The sequence below is a fragment of the Aotus nancymaae genome, unplaced genomic scaffold (genome assembly GCF_030222135.1).
Source record: "Aotus nancymaae isolate 86718 unplaced genomic scaffold, 86718_ANA_hifiasm-v0.15.2.pri h1tg000006l, whole genome shotgun sequence".
Taxonomy (NCBI): domain Eukaryota; kingdom Metazoa; phylum Chordata; class Mammalia; order Primates; family Aotidae; genus Aotus; species Aotus nancymaae.
This window is the reverse complement of record NW_026988417.1, coordinates 95,440,601-95,456,468: the sequence shown is the minus strand read 5'-3', so window position 1 is coordinate 95,456,468 and position 15,868 is coordinate 95,440,601. Positions and strand designations below refer to the sequence as shown.

The window sequence follows — 15,868 nt, the reverse complement described above, 5'->3', positions numbered from 1 at the left end:
CTCATCCTGATCACCCATGAGCCTGTTTAAGGTCAACTCTGTCTCATTTAAAAAAACAAAACTGTGCCTTCAAGTTCAGTCTCAGGGTGACCCTGCCAGGCTTGTGCTGCTGGAGAGGACTGGCCAAGCCAACGCACTCACCCTTGGGACAAGTGGTGAGCAGCCTGGTGAGCTCTGAGCCAGCAGAGCAGGCGGGGTGCCCGACAGACAGGCTGTGAGCAGAGGCCCCTGGGCCACCGAGGGGCAGAAAACCTCAGGGAAAAGGAGGCCCTTTCACCCGCCAAAGTGGAAGCTTCCCCGCTGAACACTGGATATCCTGCCACTGTCTGGCCTTTTATCAGACTTAAACACTTCACGGAGGGACCTGTGTTCCTTGAGGTTTCCTCTTTGTTCATCCATTGGTTGTCTCCAAAATCAAAGTCCAGAAGCTTCTGCACTAATTTCAAAGTCAGGCTGAACCCTGAGGAATGAACGAAACTGTTTCAGTTTTCTCCTAAGTCTTCATGGAGCTTACCATAAGCAGGATCGTCGTAAGGACATTTCTGAATCATTCCGATCCATGATTCTAAGAATCACATCTTTCTGCGGTGCTTCTCAGTGGCATAAAGGTGCAGGAGACATTCCCAAGCAAAAGCAAAGCCTTGATAGCACCTGACCTCACACAGGATGTTGGCTCCATGCAGCATGCCGTCCCGCCTTCCTTCACTCACACCCACACTCCTGCCTGCCTCCTGGAATCCCACACTCCTCCCTCCTCCTCATTCAAACCCTACACTCCTCCCTCCTCCTTCCAGCCCCACACTCCTCCCTCCTCCTCCTTCAGTCCCCACACTCCTGCCTCCCTCCTCCTTCAGTCCCCACACTCCTGCCTACCTCCTCCTTCAGTCCCCACACTCCTCCTTCCTCCTCCTTCAATCCCCACACTCCTCCCTCCTCCTTCAGTCCCCACACTCCTCCCTCCTCCTCCAAAACCCACACTCTTCCCTCCTTCAATCTCCACACTCCTCCCTCTTCCTTCAGTCCCCACACTCCTGCCTCCCTCCTCCTTCAGTCCCCACACTCCTCCTCCTCCTTCAGTCCCCACACTCCTCCCTCCTCCTCCTTCAATCCCCACACTCCTCCCTCCTCCTTCAATCCCCACACTCCTCCCTCCTACTTCAGTCCCCACACTACTGCCTCCCTCCTCCTTCAGTCCCCACACTCCTGCCTCCCACCTCCTTCAGTCCCAACACTCCTCCCTCCTCCTCCTTCAATCCCCACACTCCTCCCACCTCATTCAATCCCCACACTCCTCCCTCCTCCAATCCCCACACTCCTCCCTCCTCCTTCAATCCTCACACTCATCCCTCCTCCTTCAGTCCCCACACTCCTGCCTCCCTCCTCCTTCAGTCCCAACATTCTTCCCTCCTCCTCCTTCAATCCTCACACTCCTCCCTCCTTCTTCAGTCCCCACACTCCTCCCTCCTCCTTCAATCCCCACACTCCTCCCTCCTCCTTCAATCCCCACACTCCTGCCTCCTTCAATCCCCACACTCATCCCTCCTCCTTCAGTCCCCACACTCCTGCCTCCCTCCTCCTTCAGTCCCAACACTCTTCCCTCCTCCTCCTTCAATCCCCACACTCCTCCCTCCTTCTTCAATCCCCACACTCCTCTCTCCTCCTTCAATCCCCAAACTCCTCCCTCCTCCTTCAATCCCCACACTCCTGCCTCCTTCAATCCCCACACTCATCCCTCCTCCTTCAGTCCCCACACTCCTGCCTCCCTCCTCCTTCAGTACCCACACTCCTGCCTCCCTCCTCCTTCAGTCCCAACACTCTTCCCTCCTCCTCCTTCAATCCCCACACTCCTCCCTCCTTCTTCAATCCCCACACTCCTCCCTCCTCCTTCAATCCCCACACTCCTCCCTCCTCCTTCAATCCCCACACTCCTCCCTCCTCCTTCAGTCCCTACACTCCTGCCTCCTTCAATCCCCACACTCCTCCCACCCTCCTCCTTCGATCCCCACACTCCTCCCTCCTTCATTCCCCACACTCCTCCCTCCTTCTTCAGTCCCCACACTCCTCCTCCTCCTTCAATCCCCACACTCCGCCCTCCTCCTTCAAAATCCACACTCCTCCCTCCTCTTCCTTCAGCCCCCACACTCCTCCTCCTCCTTCAATCCCCACACTCCTCTTCCTCCTTCTATTCCCACACTCCTCCATCCTCCTTCAATCCCCACACTCCTGACTCCCTCCTCCTTCAATCCCCACACTCCTGCCTCCTCCTTCAATCCCCACACTCCTCCCACCTCCTTCAGTCCCCACACTCCTCCCACCTCCTTCAGTCCCCACACTCCTCCCTCCTCCTTCAAACCCCACACTTCTCCCTCCTCCTTCAATCCCCACACTCCTCCCTCCCTCCTCCTTCGATCCCCACACTCCTCCTTCTCCTTCAATCCCCACACTCCTCCCTCCTCCTTCAGTCCCCACACTCCTGCCTCCCTCCTCCTTCAGTCCCCACACTCCTGCCTCCCTCCTCCTTCAGTCCCCACACTCCTGCCTCCCTCCTCCTTCCATCCCCACACTCCTCCTCCTCCTTCAGTCCCCACACTCCTCCCTCCTCCTCCTTCAATCCCCACACTCCTCCGTCCTCCTTCGATCCCCACACTCCTGCCGCCTCCTTTGATCCCCACACTCCTCCCTCCTCCTTCAAAACCCACACTCCTCCCTCCTTCAATCCCCACACTTGTCCCTCTTCCTTCAGTCCCCACACTCCTGCCTCCTTCCTCCTTCAGTCCCCACACTCCTCCTCCTCCTTCAGTCCCCACACTCCTCCCTCCTCCTCCTTCAATCCCCACACTCCTCCCTCCTCCTTCAATCCCCACACTCCTCCCTCCTCCTTCAGTCCCCACACTCCTGCCTCCCTCCTCCTTCAGTCCCCACACTCCTGCCTCCCTCCTCCTTCAGTCCCCACACTCCTGCCTCCCTCCTCCTTCAGTCCCCACACTCCTCCTCCTCCTTCAGTCCCCACACTCCTCCCTCCTCCTCCTTCAATCCCCACACTCCTCCCTCCTCCTTCAATCCCCACACTCCTCCCTCCTCCTTCAAACCCCACACTCCTCCCTCCTCCTTCCATCCCCACACTCCTCCTCCTCCTTCAATCCCTACACTCCTCCCTCCTCCTTCAGTCCCCACACTCCTCCCTCCTCCTTCAAACCCCACACTCCTCCCTCCCTCCTCCTTCGATCCCCACACTCCTCCTTCTCCTTCAATCCCCACACTCCTCCCTCCTCCTTTGACCCCCACACTCCTCCCTCCTCCTCCTCCTTCGATCCCCACACTCCTGCCTTCCTCCCAGACTTCCTGACACCCTTCCCCAGGCAACCCGGCATCTGCCCTCAGGATGGCATCCAACAGAGCCTGGCTCCCAGATTCAGGCCTGGACACAGGGCTTCAGAGGAGGCGCTCTTACCAGTAACTCCGAGACAGATAGTACTGATGGTCAGAGGCCTTTTCTGTATCTGCAGAAGTGATCGAGGGTCCATAAGAGGGATATTTCTGTCTTTCTGAGGGTTTATTTTCTTTTTCTCTGACAAGCAGACACGAGGCCTTCTTGCTACTTTTGCGTCCAGGTCAAAAAGCACTGGGAGGTACTAATTTAATAAACGTTATTTCTTCTGTGATAGAAAAAAAAGAATGAAGGAACCAAAGCGGTGTCCCAGAGAGTGGGAAGGGTCTCTTAAAGCAGCTGGTGTTGCCCCTGCCCCTGGGAAGCAGCAGAGCTGCCAGGAAGTAGCGCTCCCTCAGCCTCTGGGGCCAGGATCCGCCTCTGTATGGAAGCTTCTGGCAAATCCACCAGCTCTGGAGGACGAGCGGCACTTAGGCTTGGTTCTGTAGGAGCACTCTTCCCTTTTCTCAGGATCCTAATTGGCAGTTTTTACATATGACTATTTCCTAATTTATACAAAAGTGACTTTAAAATTTTTTCAAAAAAGTATTTGCATGGAATGTACAAAGGAAGCTTTCTGAGTGGTTGCATTTATAACATTTTAATGAGCATTAGCTTTTGTTTCGTGTTTCCAGGTTCACAGTATGTGCCTAGATCTTTTCAGAGGACAACTCTGACCTTAAGGAAGAGATTCCAAGTGATATCTTGAAACTGTTTCACCGGAACCATCGGAGCACTCGTGGCTCAGCACAGCACTCTTCACCTGAAAGATGGAAGAACAAGTATTATATTTATCTGTGCGTCTGACCGTGTGAGATGTTAGACTAAGAGAAATGCAAATAAGTCACTGGTAAAGAGAGAGAAAGTCAGACTCACCAAGCTGTTTTACTGGAAGCATGTCCAAGCTTCCGTAGGCTTTGCTCAGAAGGCCTTCATATGTGTTTACAATCCGTCATTTTATCGATGATACACAAACATAATTAGGGTGTGTATGTACTCATACACTAATTATGCATAAGAATATGGTATCTAGGAATATGCCATTTATAACTTTGTACCCTGAGGTATTTTCTAGTCTCATTCTATTAGTAATTCCATCAAAATCCTAGACACTAACAGATACTAGTATTTGAGACAATATGATGGTCTGAATAAGATTATCCTAGTCATGTGATTTTCTCATGCATTTGTAAAAAGTGCTTCAGTCATGAACCTCTTTGAGAAATGTCAGTGGCTAAATCTCCCAAACTAATTTTCTTTTTCTAGTTTTCATCTTCAGATTCAGACAGCTCACGTGAAGCACCCCACAGGGTTGAATGTAAACGTAATTAAAAGCTCTGGCAGGTGTTTACAGTCTAAGCTCCTCCATGGGAGGGGAGCCTTGCACCCCCCATGTGCCATCGCGAGCTGGCCTTTGCTCAGTCACCACCTCTCGGTGACGCCGTCCCAGAGCCCTCGTCTCTTCACGCTCTGTCCTCCTGCTCTGCTTGGCTTTTCTTCAGAGCATGTATCTCCATCTGACGTGACTGTAGAAAATGGAAAGGGGAAGGAGAATTGGTCGAGGCGAGGCTCCAGGCGTGTCTTTCTCTTGTCCTCTCCCGACTGCTTTTCTTGATTGTGATTTAAGTCCTTACACTCATTTTTATATTCTCAGATCTCAAATCAGCTCGTTTCTTCTTTTCTCTCACATAATTGCATTTTATTAGCCTAATTATTATTAATCCAAATTGTAACTTTATATATATAAGGTTATATATATGAGCATATTTATAAACTTAGAATTATAAACTGTATACACACACACATATATATATCCTATAAATGCATAATAAATTATTTTCAGATTATTTCTGACTGGAAGGAGAAGGGATCATTGCCTACTTGTAGATGTCTGGAGTTTAAAAGATGTGTTGAGACTAAAATTAATGTCCTTTATCACAGAGTGACAAAACAAAAATGACCCTAGAGCCTTGCCTCCACTTGTTAATTTCTCCTTGACTGAGACATGGTAGGCAGCAGCAGCAACAGCGACCACTGCGTCCATGCCTCTTTAACATGGGCACAGCTCCACGCAACTGGGGAAGATTGCTAATGCTTAGTTTCCTGCGTGAAACAAACCAAAGCATTTTGGAGAATTTTCTACATTATTCCTAAACATTAGCAATAGAAACGTTTAAGAGCAAATGTCTGTCTTAATTCAGCAGCCCTCACACTTGAAGAATAGTTAGGTAGGTGAGTCGTCTGGAGCCCTTGTTCATGGGGCTGCTGGTTAGCTGCTCTCTGGTGCATTATTACTGCTCAAAGCGCACTGCACACTGGTTCTTTCAGAATCATTCAGGGTATTTCATATCAATTTCCAGGAACCATCCAACTCCTTCCCTATTCAGTTCAAACTCCGTTTGTTTTTTTGTTTTTTTGTTTTTTTTTTTACTTAAGTGTAGGGTACATGTGCAGGTGTGTCATGGAGGTTTGTTGTAGACTATTTGATCACCCAGGTATTAAGCCTAGTACCAATTGGTTATTTTTCCTGATCCCCTCCTGCCATCCTCCCTCCACCCTCCAGAAGGTCCCAGTGTGTGTTGTTCGCCTCTATGTTCATGTGTTCTCATCATTTAGCTCCCACTTACAAGCAAGAACATACGGCATTTGCTTTTCTGTTTCTGCATTAGTTTGCTAAGGATAATGACTTCCAGCTCCATCTGTGTCTCTACAAAGGACATAATCTCATTCTTTTTTATGAGCTCAAAATTCTTAGTAGGAGAAACAGCTGATATTCAACCTAAACTAACATTAAGGTAGGGTATCCAAGACAAAATGTTATTTTATGGTAGCTTTACCTTGTTTGACTTCACAGGTTTTGCAAAGAAGATTCTATTACTTTTATATATTGGTAAAAAACAAAATATTTTAAAAAATAGAACCAGTCCCAGTGATCTTGACTCTTCTAAACATTTAAATTGGAAGAAAAAGTACCATTTTAGAGATTACATAGAGACTTGGCCCTGTCATTGATTTTAAAAATGACCTTTCTCATTGCATTGATTTTTACACCTATGTTAAAATTAGTGTTTTAGTTATACATTAAATTAGATATAGAGATTAGTAAATAATTCTTGTATCAAGGATGGTGCTTTTTAAGCTAACTAGGTAAAAATTAGGGCAATGTTTTTATAATCTAATAAATGAGTCTTACTTTAGAATTAATCTATTAAAAATTGAAAAAAAATTGAACTACTTCTGAGATTGATTTTTTTTTTTTTTTTTTAAGACGGAGTTTCGCTCTTGTTACCCAGGCTGGAGTGCAATGGCACGATCTTGGCTCACCGCAACCTCCGCCTCCTGGGTTCAGGCAATTCTCCTGCCTCAGCCTCCTAAGTAGCTAGGATTACAGGCACACACCACTATGCCCAGCTAATTTTTTGTATTTTTAGTAGAGACGGGGTTTTACCATGTTGACCAGGATGGTCTCGATCTCTTGACCTCGTGATCCTCCCGCCTTGGCCTCCCAAAGTACTGGGATTACAGGCTTGAGCCACCGCGCCAGGCCTGAGATTGATTTTTAAATTCAGATTACAGACTTACGTTAATTAAAATGTTTGTTAGTTTATCCAAAACCAAAGAAGTAATGAAGGAATTTTTAAATAATCTAAAAAAATGTAAAATACCATAGAAAACTGCTAGATTTTGTGAATTTAATGTAAAAGGAAGTATCCATATTGGTCATATTCTGAACTAGAATGGAATTTCTATACCAATTAAGTATATTTTTTTATTATACATCATTTGGGTATTTTTTTAAATTTTCTTATAGCTACAGATCATCGTGCAGGATTTTCAATTCCTTTAATTTCTAATAAAATTTAAAAGTGTTAAAAGAGTTATCAAAAATGTGTTACATTTATAAAAGTATTTTTAGATTCCCAATTTCTGTATAATTTGTGCAAATATCTCTCTAGTCTGAGATTTCTAATACACAGGTATTTATTATTTCTAACTACATAGCAGACTTTCCCCAGTGAATTCAAAGTATATGTCCATATATATTTGCAAAGGCTTTACATAACGTGTGCATACTCCACTGTAATGTTTGTTTCAGGAGATTATGCCCCTGTGTGGTGATCGTCATGGATTTGATTTCATCAGACATTTATTGAGCACTTTCTTGGTGTAAGATTTTGTTCTAAGCATTGTATCGAGCAAGACAGTCTTTGCCCTAAGAGAGCTTAGAGTCTCATGGAGGAGACAGACTATAAACAACTAAATAAAACATATTACTGGTCAGTTAGCAGTAAGTGCTATGAAGAAACAAAGCGAGGAAAGGTGACGGAGTGGAAGGGGCTGCAAGTTTTCGTGGAGCACTCGGGGACGGCTGTGTTGCAGGGGTGATATTTGAGCAAAGCCCAAAGATGAGAAAAGAAGCCACGGAACTATCTGGGGAGAAAGAATTGTAGACAGAGCGAAAAATATATGTACCTAAACCGAGAGCACACCTGGAACACTTGAAGAGCAGCAGAGAGGTCAGTTCATGGGATGGAATTAGCAAGGGAGTGAATGATGGGAGGTCAGTGAGGTAACAGAAGCTGAGGGATTGAGAGCGTTTTTGGACTATGGGAAATTTTAAGTAGTCTGAAATAAGCCACTGGAGCAGTTGAGTTTTGGGGATAAAATGATACAATTGACAAGAGATGATCATGTTTCACTCAAATGATAGTGGTAAGGCTGACGAGAATCCCAGGACTTTGGATGTATTTGAAATTTGAGCCAAAAGATTTGCTGTTGGATGACAGGTGCAGTGTGCCTATAAAGCTAATCAAGAATGACTCCAAGGCTTTTGGCTTCATACTTGGAAGGACGGTGTTGACATTCATTGAAATTGGAAAGACTGCAAGGGAAACACATTTGGCAGCGTGAGAGGCATGTTACGTGAGATGCCAATTAGATGCCTAAGTGGAGATGTTGAGATATTCGGATATCCACACTTGGGTGTGGAGGGGAGATAGAGACTGGAGGTATAAATTTGGGGGTTGCCAGCATGTAGATTGTATTTAAGAACTGAAATGGATGAGGTAACCAAGAAAATGAGTGTAGAGAAATGGAGGAAAAGGGAGTTCTGAGCCTTGTGCCTTTTAACATCTAAAGGCCTGGGATGTGAAGGAAAACCAGTAAAAGAGACTGAGAAAGAATGGCTGGTGAAAGGAAATAGGAGAATACAGCATCCTCAAAGTAAAGTGTCTGTGTGCGGGGGGAGGGGAGTGTTTAAAGGAAGTGATAGGGACTCAAGTATGTTGAGTGTTTATTAGTCAATTGAGATAAGGTCTAAGAATCCGGCTAAAGGTGTAGCCACATGGCAGTTACTGGTGGCCTTGACAAGAACTGATAGGTGAATGGACAAGGCGAAAGTCCGCTTGCAGTGGGTTCAGGAGAAAAGAAGAAGGGAGAAATCGAAGACAGTGGTCATGGGTAGGTCTTCTCGGGAATTTTTCTGTACAGAGGAGTAGAGTAATGCGGGGGCGGGGGCGGTGTTTGTGTGTACATGTGCATGTGTTTCCTGGAAAGGTTCATCGTGATGAATGCCTTCACTATTCAGTATAAAAATGTTGAACCAAAAAGAAAAATAGCTATAGTGTTCTCTGGAGGACAAGTGGAGTGTATTCCCACTGGAAAATTTAAGAAAATGTTGACAGAGCTGAATGAATAGTAAGTTATAATTTAGAAGCAACATTCAGAGAAGGCTACACTTTGTGAAGGATGTCTTCAGAGTTCAGAAAAATAACATTGTAGGGGGTGGAAGTTTTAGCTTAGAAGGCAAAAGGTTATGTGCCTGTACTTTATATGACTGCCAGAAAAAGAAATGTTCTTGAAAGAAAGATAACATTACTTAAAGTTTCCATAATTTTAACATACAGTGTACAGCATTCAATCTAAAATTAAGAGACAGCCCAGGATATGGAGCCAAGTGACTGAAAGCCAAGAGAGAAAACAAAATTATAGCAGACCCACAGGTGATTAAAATAGTAGCACTATCAGGTGCGAGCTAAGAAACAATTTGAATTGCACATTCAAAAATATATTCAAAAAACATGTAATTTCAAGAGAAAACTGTAATCTGAAAAATAAACTGATATCCTAGAAATGAATGATACAGTGACTCAAGAATTCACTGGCTATATTTAACTGCAGATTAAACATAGCAGACAAGGATTAGCAAACTGGAAGAGAGGTCAATACACAGTCTTCACTTTAAACAAGCATAAAAAATAGATATTCCAGAAAAAATTGTGAGGTGATGTGAAAAAATCTAATATCCGTGTAATTATAGTCATAGAACAAAAAGAAAATGGAACAATGCAGTATTGAAAAGATACCATGAAAGAATCTCCCAAAATAGATAGAAGACACCAATGCGCTAATTCAAGAAGCTATAAGAAACACAAGATAGTACCAAGCAAAACATACTTAGGTCCGTCACAAACTGCTAGAAACTCCAAATCAGAAAGAACAAAACAGTCGGAGGGTAGGGGGAGAGATATTATCTTCAAATAAGCAACAATAAGACTGATGCTTGACTTTTAAACACAGATGATGGAAGCTGAAAGACAATAAAAGCATCTTTACAGTGTAACCCAGAATTTTATACATAGTGAACATATACCTCAAAAATGAGGGTAGAAGAGCAGTGTTTTCAGATAAACCAAAATTGGGAATTAATCACCAGAAAATCTGTACCAAAGGAAATACTAATCAGAGTTCTTCACAGAATAGGAGAATTATCCCAGAAGGAAGTACAATGATAAAAGAAGAAATAATAAACATCAGAATGGACAAATATGTGGGAAAATAGAAAATAATACTTACTGTATAAAATAATGAGTAATATGGAATTCAGTACATATTTGGGATTAAAATATTATAGAAATAGCATAAAATTGGGAAAGGTTTAATTGTTGTTAAAGTGTTATAAATTCATTACATTGTCCAGGAGTACTATTCTAAGGCAGAGTTTTATAAAGTAGTGAGTGTGATATAGCAAGATGATGACACACAATTCTATCAGGAATGAAAATGGGCACATCACTACTGATTCTTTAGATGTAAATAAACAATAACTTGATTTGATAATTTAGATGTAAAATAAAACTTTTTGAAAATATCACATCACTCAAGAAGAAACAAAATTTGAAAAGGATTATGCTTATTATAAGACTTAAATTTATTATTAAAAGCCTTCTCACAAAGACAACCCCAAGTCCTGATGACTTTATTGGTTAATCCTTCCAAATATTTAAGGTAAAGTTAATACCACTAGTAGCAACATCAAGAAGTTCTTCAAGGCTGAGCATGGTGGCTCATGCCTCTGGGAGGCTGGGGCAGGAGGATTGCTTGAGCCCAGGGATTTGAGGTTACAGTGAGCTCTGATCATGCCACTGCACTCCAGCCTAGGTGACGGAATGAGACCCTGTCCCTCCAAAAACATAAAAAAGTTATTCAAAATGATCATCATTTTGTAAGGCTGCCACAACCCTGATATAAAACCTAACAAGGACATTCCAGAAAAAAAAAAGGTAAATAGCAATAAAGTAACTGAGAATTACTTTTAAAAAAGCAAATTATAGGCCAATATCATCCCTGAACTCCCAAGCAAAATCAAACTAGTAATATAGGAAGTGGATAATACATACCATCCAAATTAAATTTATTTCAGAAATCCAAGTTTGATATACCATGTAAAAATCATTCAGTGCAACAAATGATGTAAGGAAATAAGCATGTGATTTTCTCAATAAAGAAAATGTCTTTGAAAAAGAAATCCTTGGTCAACTAGGAAAATAAGAATATCACTGTTATCTCTTAATGGGTATCTAGGGGGGAAAAATGACAACAAACTGTATACTTAGTGGTAATTTTATTTTGATTTTCTTATTCAAGAAGCTATACTTCCTGAAATAATACAAAGTGTCAGCTACCACCACTGTTAATCGTTATACAGAATATATTTTCCAGCCCAGCAGGCCAAGATTAATTACTAAAGGGTCTTAAGAATTAGGAAAAAAGAAAAAATTTTATTTTTCACAGAAAACATGATTGTGTACATAGAAAATCCAAAATAATCTACAAATGCACTTAAAAATTATGATTTTAGCAACATCATTAAAAACAGTCGATATAAAAATATTGTGCATTTCTATATACTAACAACAATTAGATAATAAAATTTATAAAAATACAATTAGTAATAGCATCAAAAATCAACTAGGAATAAATTTAATAAAAATGAATATATTAGAGTTCTTCAGAGCAACAGAAATAGGAGATTTTTAGATTATATGTTATAATCTAATGTATATATGGAGAGGGAGAGTTATTTCCTTTAAGGGAAAAGGTTGCTGGCAAGTCTGAAATCTGTAAGGCCAGCTGGAAGGCTTGAAATTCAGGTAAGAGTTCAGTATTGAGTCTGAAATTCACAGGACAAGGCAGGTAGGCTGGAAATTGTGGTAGGTTCTTTGTGTTGCCATCTTGAAGCCAAATTCTTTCTTCTTCAAAAAACTTCAGTCTTTTACTTTTTTTTGAGACGGAGTTTTACTCTCATCGCCCAACCTGGAGTGCAGTGACCCCATCTCGGCTCACTACAACCTCTGCCTTCCAGGTTCAAACAATTTTCCTGCCTTAGCCTCCTGAGTAGCTGGGATTATGGGTGCCCACCACCATGCTCAGCTAATTTTTCTATTTTTAGTAGAGACAGCATTTCACCACGTTGGCCCGGCTAGACTCAAACCCCTGACCTCAGGTGATCTGCCCACCTTGGCCTCCCAAAGTGCTGGGATTACAGGCATGAGTCACCGTGCCTGGCCAAAACCTCAGTCTTTATTCTTGAGGCCTTCACTGGTTGGACAAGGACCACTCACATTCTGGAGGGCAATCTGCTTTACTCTAAGTCTACCAATTTAAATGTTAACCACATCTTTAAAATACCTTGACAGCAACATCCAGTGTCTGACCACACAACCTGGCCCCATAACCAAATTTTGACACATAAAATTATCCATTATAATAGGTAAGACCTCATCAAAGAGATCTAGAAAACATTTCTGGGAGAAATTAATGAAAACCCAAATAAATGAAACAATATGTCATGTTCATGGATTGGAAGACTCAGTGCAGGCATTATAAAGATGTCAATTATCTTCAGATTGATTTTTATATTTAATTGGATCACAATTAAAATACCATCAGGGAATTTGTGTATGTGTGTGTGTGAGAGAGAAAATTTATAGGGAAATACAAAGCACCCAAAATAGCAAGATAGTCTTGATAAATTTGAAAAACAAGTTAAATAACTTATACCAAGAAATATCAAGACTTATAAAATTATTAAAGTCATCTGTTATTGGCACACAAATGGACAAACAGCAATAGAACAGAACAGATCATATGTATGTGTACAATCACCTGATTTATGACAAGGTGACATTCCAGTGCATTGATTAAAGGATGGTCTTTTCATTAAATTTTATTGAGTCCATTTGATATTCATATTTTTATTTAGAAGGGTGTCAAACTCTACTTCACTACCATATACATACACAAATACATTACAGATGCAGGTTCTTGGACCTAAATTAGAAAAGGAAGATTATGAAGCTTTAGAAGTTAACATAAGAGAATATCTTTTTTACCCTGTGGTAGGCAAAGATTTTCTAAACAAGATGCATAAAACATTAACTGTAATGAAAAAGATGAATAAATTGAACTTTTTAAACTTTAAAACACTCTTATTCATTCAAATACATCAGCTGTGGTTTGACTGTGTCCCCCAGAGTTCATGTGTTGGAAACTAATCCCAGTGCAAGTGCTGAGAGGGGGGACCATTAAGAGGTGGTTAGACCGTGAGGGCTCTGCCCTCACAAATGCATTAATGCTACCGTCATGGGAGTGGATTCCTTCTGACAGGAAGCATTAATCCACTATGGCAGGAGTGGGTTCCTAATTAAAGGATGAATTCAGCCTCCTTCCTCTTGCCCTCTCTCGCTTACTCTTGTGCCCTTTCATCTTCTGACATTGCATGATACAGCAGAAGGCCCTCATGAGAGGTAGCTCCTCTGTCTTGGACTTCCCAGCCTCCAGAACCATACTGGTCTGGGTCTGTAATATTTGGTTGAAGTAGCACAACATGAACTATGACAACATCATTAAGAGAGTGATAAGGCAAACTACAGAGAGGAAGAAACTTGCTCTACGTATCTGGCAAAGGATTTGTATTCATATATAATTTATTATATAATAATTGCTCATTACTTATTTATAAGTCCTACAAATCACTAAAATTCCAGACAATTACAGTGTTGAACATGGGAAAATGATTTAACAGGCACTCTCCAAAATGACCAATAGCTTATGAAATGATGCATACTGTCCTAGGTCATTAGGAAAATGCATATTAAAATTTGAATGCTAAGCCTGGGCAACATGGTGAAACCCTGTCTCTACTAAAAATACAAAAATTAGCCTGGAATGGTGGTGTGTGCCTCTAGTCCCCGCTACTCAGAGGGCTGAAGCAGGGTTGCTTTTGAGCCCTGAAAGTCAAGGCTGCAGTGAGCTGAGATCATGCCACTGCACTCCTGTCTGGGTGAGAGAGTGAGATCCTGTCTCACAAAAACAAACAAACAAATCTCAATACAGTTTTACAAGACCTAACTGAATGGCTTTGTGAAAAAAAGACAATACCAAACGTTGGCAAGTACATGGAGCCACTGGAACGATCAAAGATTACTCGTGAGTGTGTAAACTGGTACAAATTTGGAAAACTGGCAGTAAGTACTAAGTCTAAACCGACGCTTGCCTTATGACCTAGCAATTCCACTCCTAGGCATAGTCACAGGAAGGAGAAATATGTACAACGTGTATCAAAAGACATCTACAACAGTGACCATACAACATTCTTCACAACACCGGAAAACTGGAAACAACTGAAACATCCATTGGCAGTAAAATGAAGGATAAATTATAGTTGAACAATGGAATAATATACAGCTGTGAAAAATAAGGGACAATATTATGCATGGCAATACAGAGTCAATATAGATTGTCATAAATCAGGTGATTGTACACATACATATGATCTGTTCTATTGCTGTTTGCCCATTTTTGTGCCAATAATATGATTTTAATTAATTTATAAGTCTTAATATTTCTTGCTGTAAGTTATCTAACTTGTTTTTCAAATTCATCTAAACTCACTGTTGAGTTTTAGAAGCCAGTTACCGAAGAAGGCATGCTACATGATTTCACATTGTGTTGCATGATTGGGGTTGTGGTTACATGGAAGTTAGATGTTTGTCTATGAAACTGTACATTTGAGTGTTATATACTTTATTTGATCCTGGTACTTGTGATTGAAAATTTCCTAACAATTTCCTGCTACCCTCTACGATTTGACATGTGTAAGTATAGTTTGCAGATAACGTAGTTCTATACTCAGCCATGAATTTATTTTTATAATGTAAATTAAGCATCTTTTTGTATTGGGAATCATTCCTAGTGACAAAAAATTTGGGAAATAAAAATATTAACATTTACAAAACCATTCTATAGTATATTCTGGCCCATGACTTTCAAAAGCACTGATTTCTAAGGGGAGAAAGTATCAAAGACCTTGACCAAAAAAAGCTCTTTCAAGTGGGAAGGGCTTCATAGAGGATGAATCTTGAGGAGGGAAAGTCAGGAGATGCCTTCCTGCTCAGCTGCATTAGCTCATGAAGCTGACAACCCCAGGGTTATAAATGTTGTGGGTAGATTGCCTTCACATTGGTCTTGCAATCGTCCGCTACGCTAAGCCCCATTACATTTCGTGGTGAACATTCTAAGGTGTGACACTGTGTACTCTGGTGTTACGAGGCTGTCCCGGGAGAAGGGTCTTGCCACGTATTTCTTGCACTGCCAGCCACCTGACTGGTTTCGTCTGAAATTTCAGCATTCCAAGGCAGTATGAGAAAGGCCCTATCTGGTAACAAAGCATGAGAACGATGACTAAGGGAACAAAGGGACAAGGCTTTTATTTTGTTCTTCACCACAGATTGCCTTCAAAATAAAGGCAAAGCGTCTAAGCCTGGCAGTCCAGGTCTCTTTAAGCTGGCTCCACCCTGCCCACCCACCTCATCCTGCAGGTGTCACTGCATGGGACCTTGTGCTTCCAGCAGGGGCCCCTCACTGCCCCTTGAGCTCATTTTACCCCTCCTGGCTCTGCAGCATTTCTGACCATTTCTGCCCAGGCCCAGACTCGCTGCTGCCTAAAGCAATCTTCCCTCTCTGCTTCTGGAGGGGAGAGGTTGTAATGTTACCCGCCTTGTTTTGTCCACAGAGGTTAGCAGAGAGGGATACAGACAAACCGTTTTTTCTTTCTAATTTTAGATTCAGGAGCACATGTGCAGGTTAAATGGCTATACT

The 15,868-nt window shown here is 42.4% G+C and overlaps 1 protein-coding gene across 1 annotated transcript in view; it reads left to right on the top strand.

Annotated features, from left to right (window-relative positions):
• Window positions 1–15,008, top strand: part of FAM149A (family with sequence similarity 149 member A) — a 74,642-nt gene extending 59,634 nt beyond the window's left edge. Inside the window, exon 14 of the mRNA XM_064369602.1 lies at window positions 4,063–15,008. Within this exon, the coding sequence (XP_064225672.1) occupies window positions 4,063–4,136 (74 nt within the window). The 3' untranslated portion in view covers window positions 4,137–15,008. The remainder of the gene's footprint in view (window positions 1–4,062) is intronic.
• The last annotated feature ends 860 nt before the right edge of the window (window positions 15,009–15,868 follow it).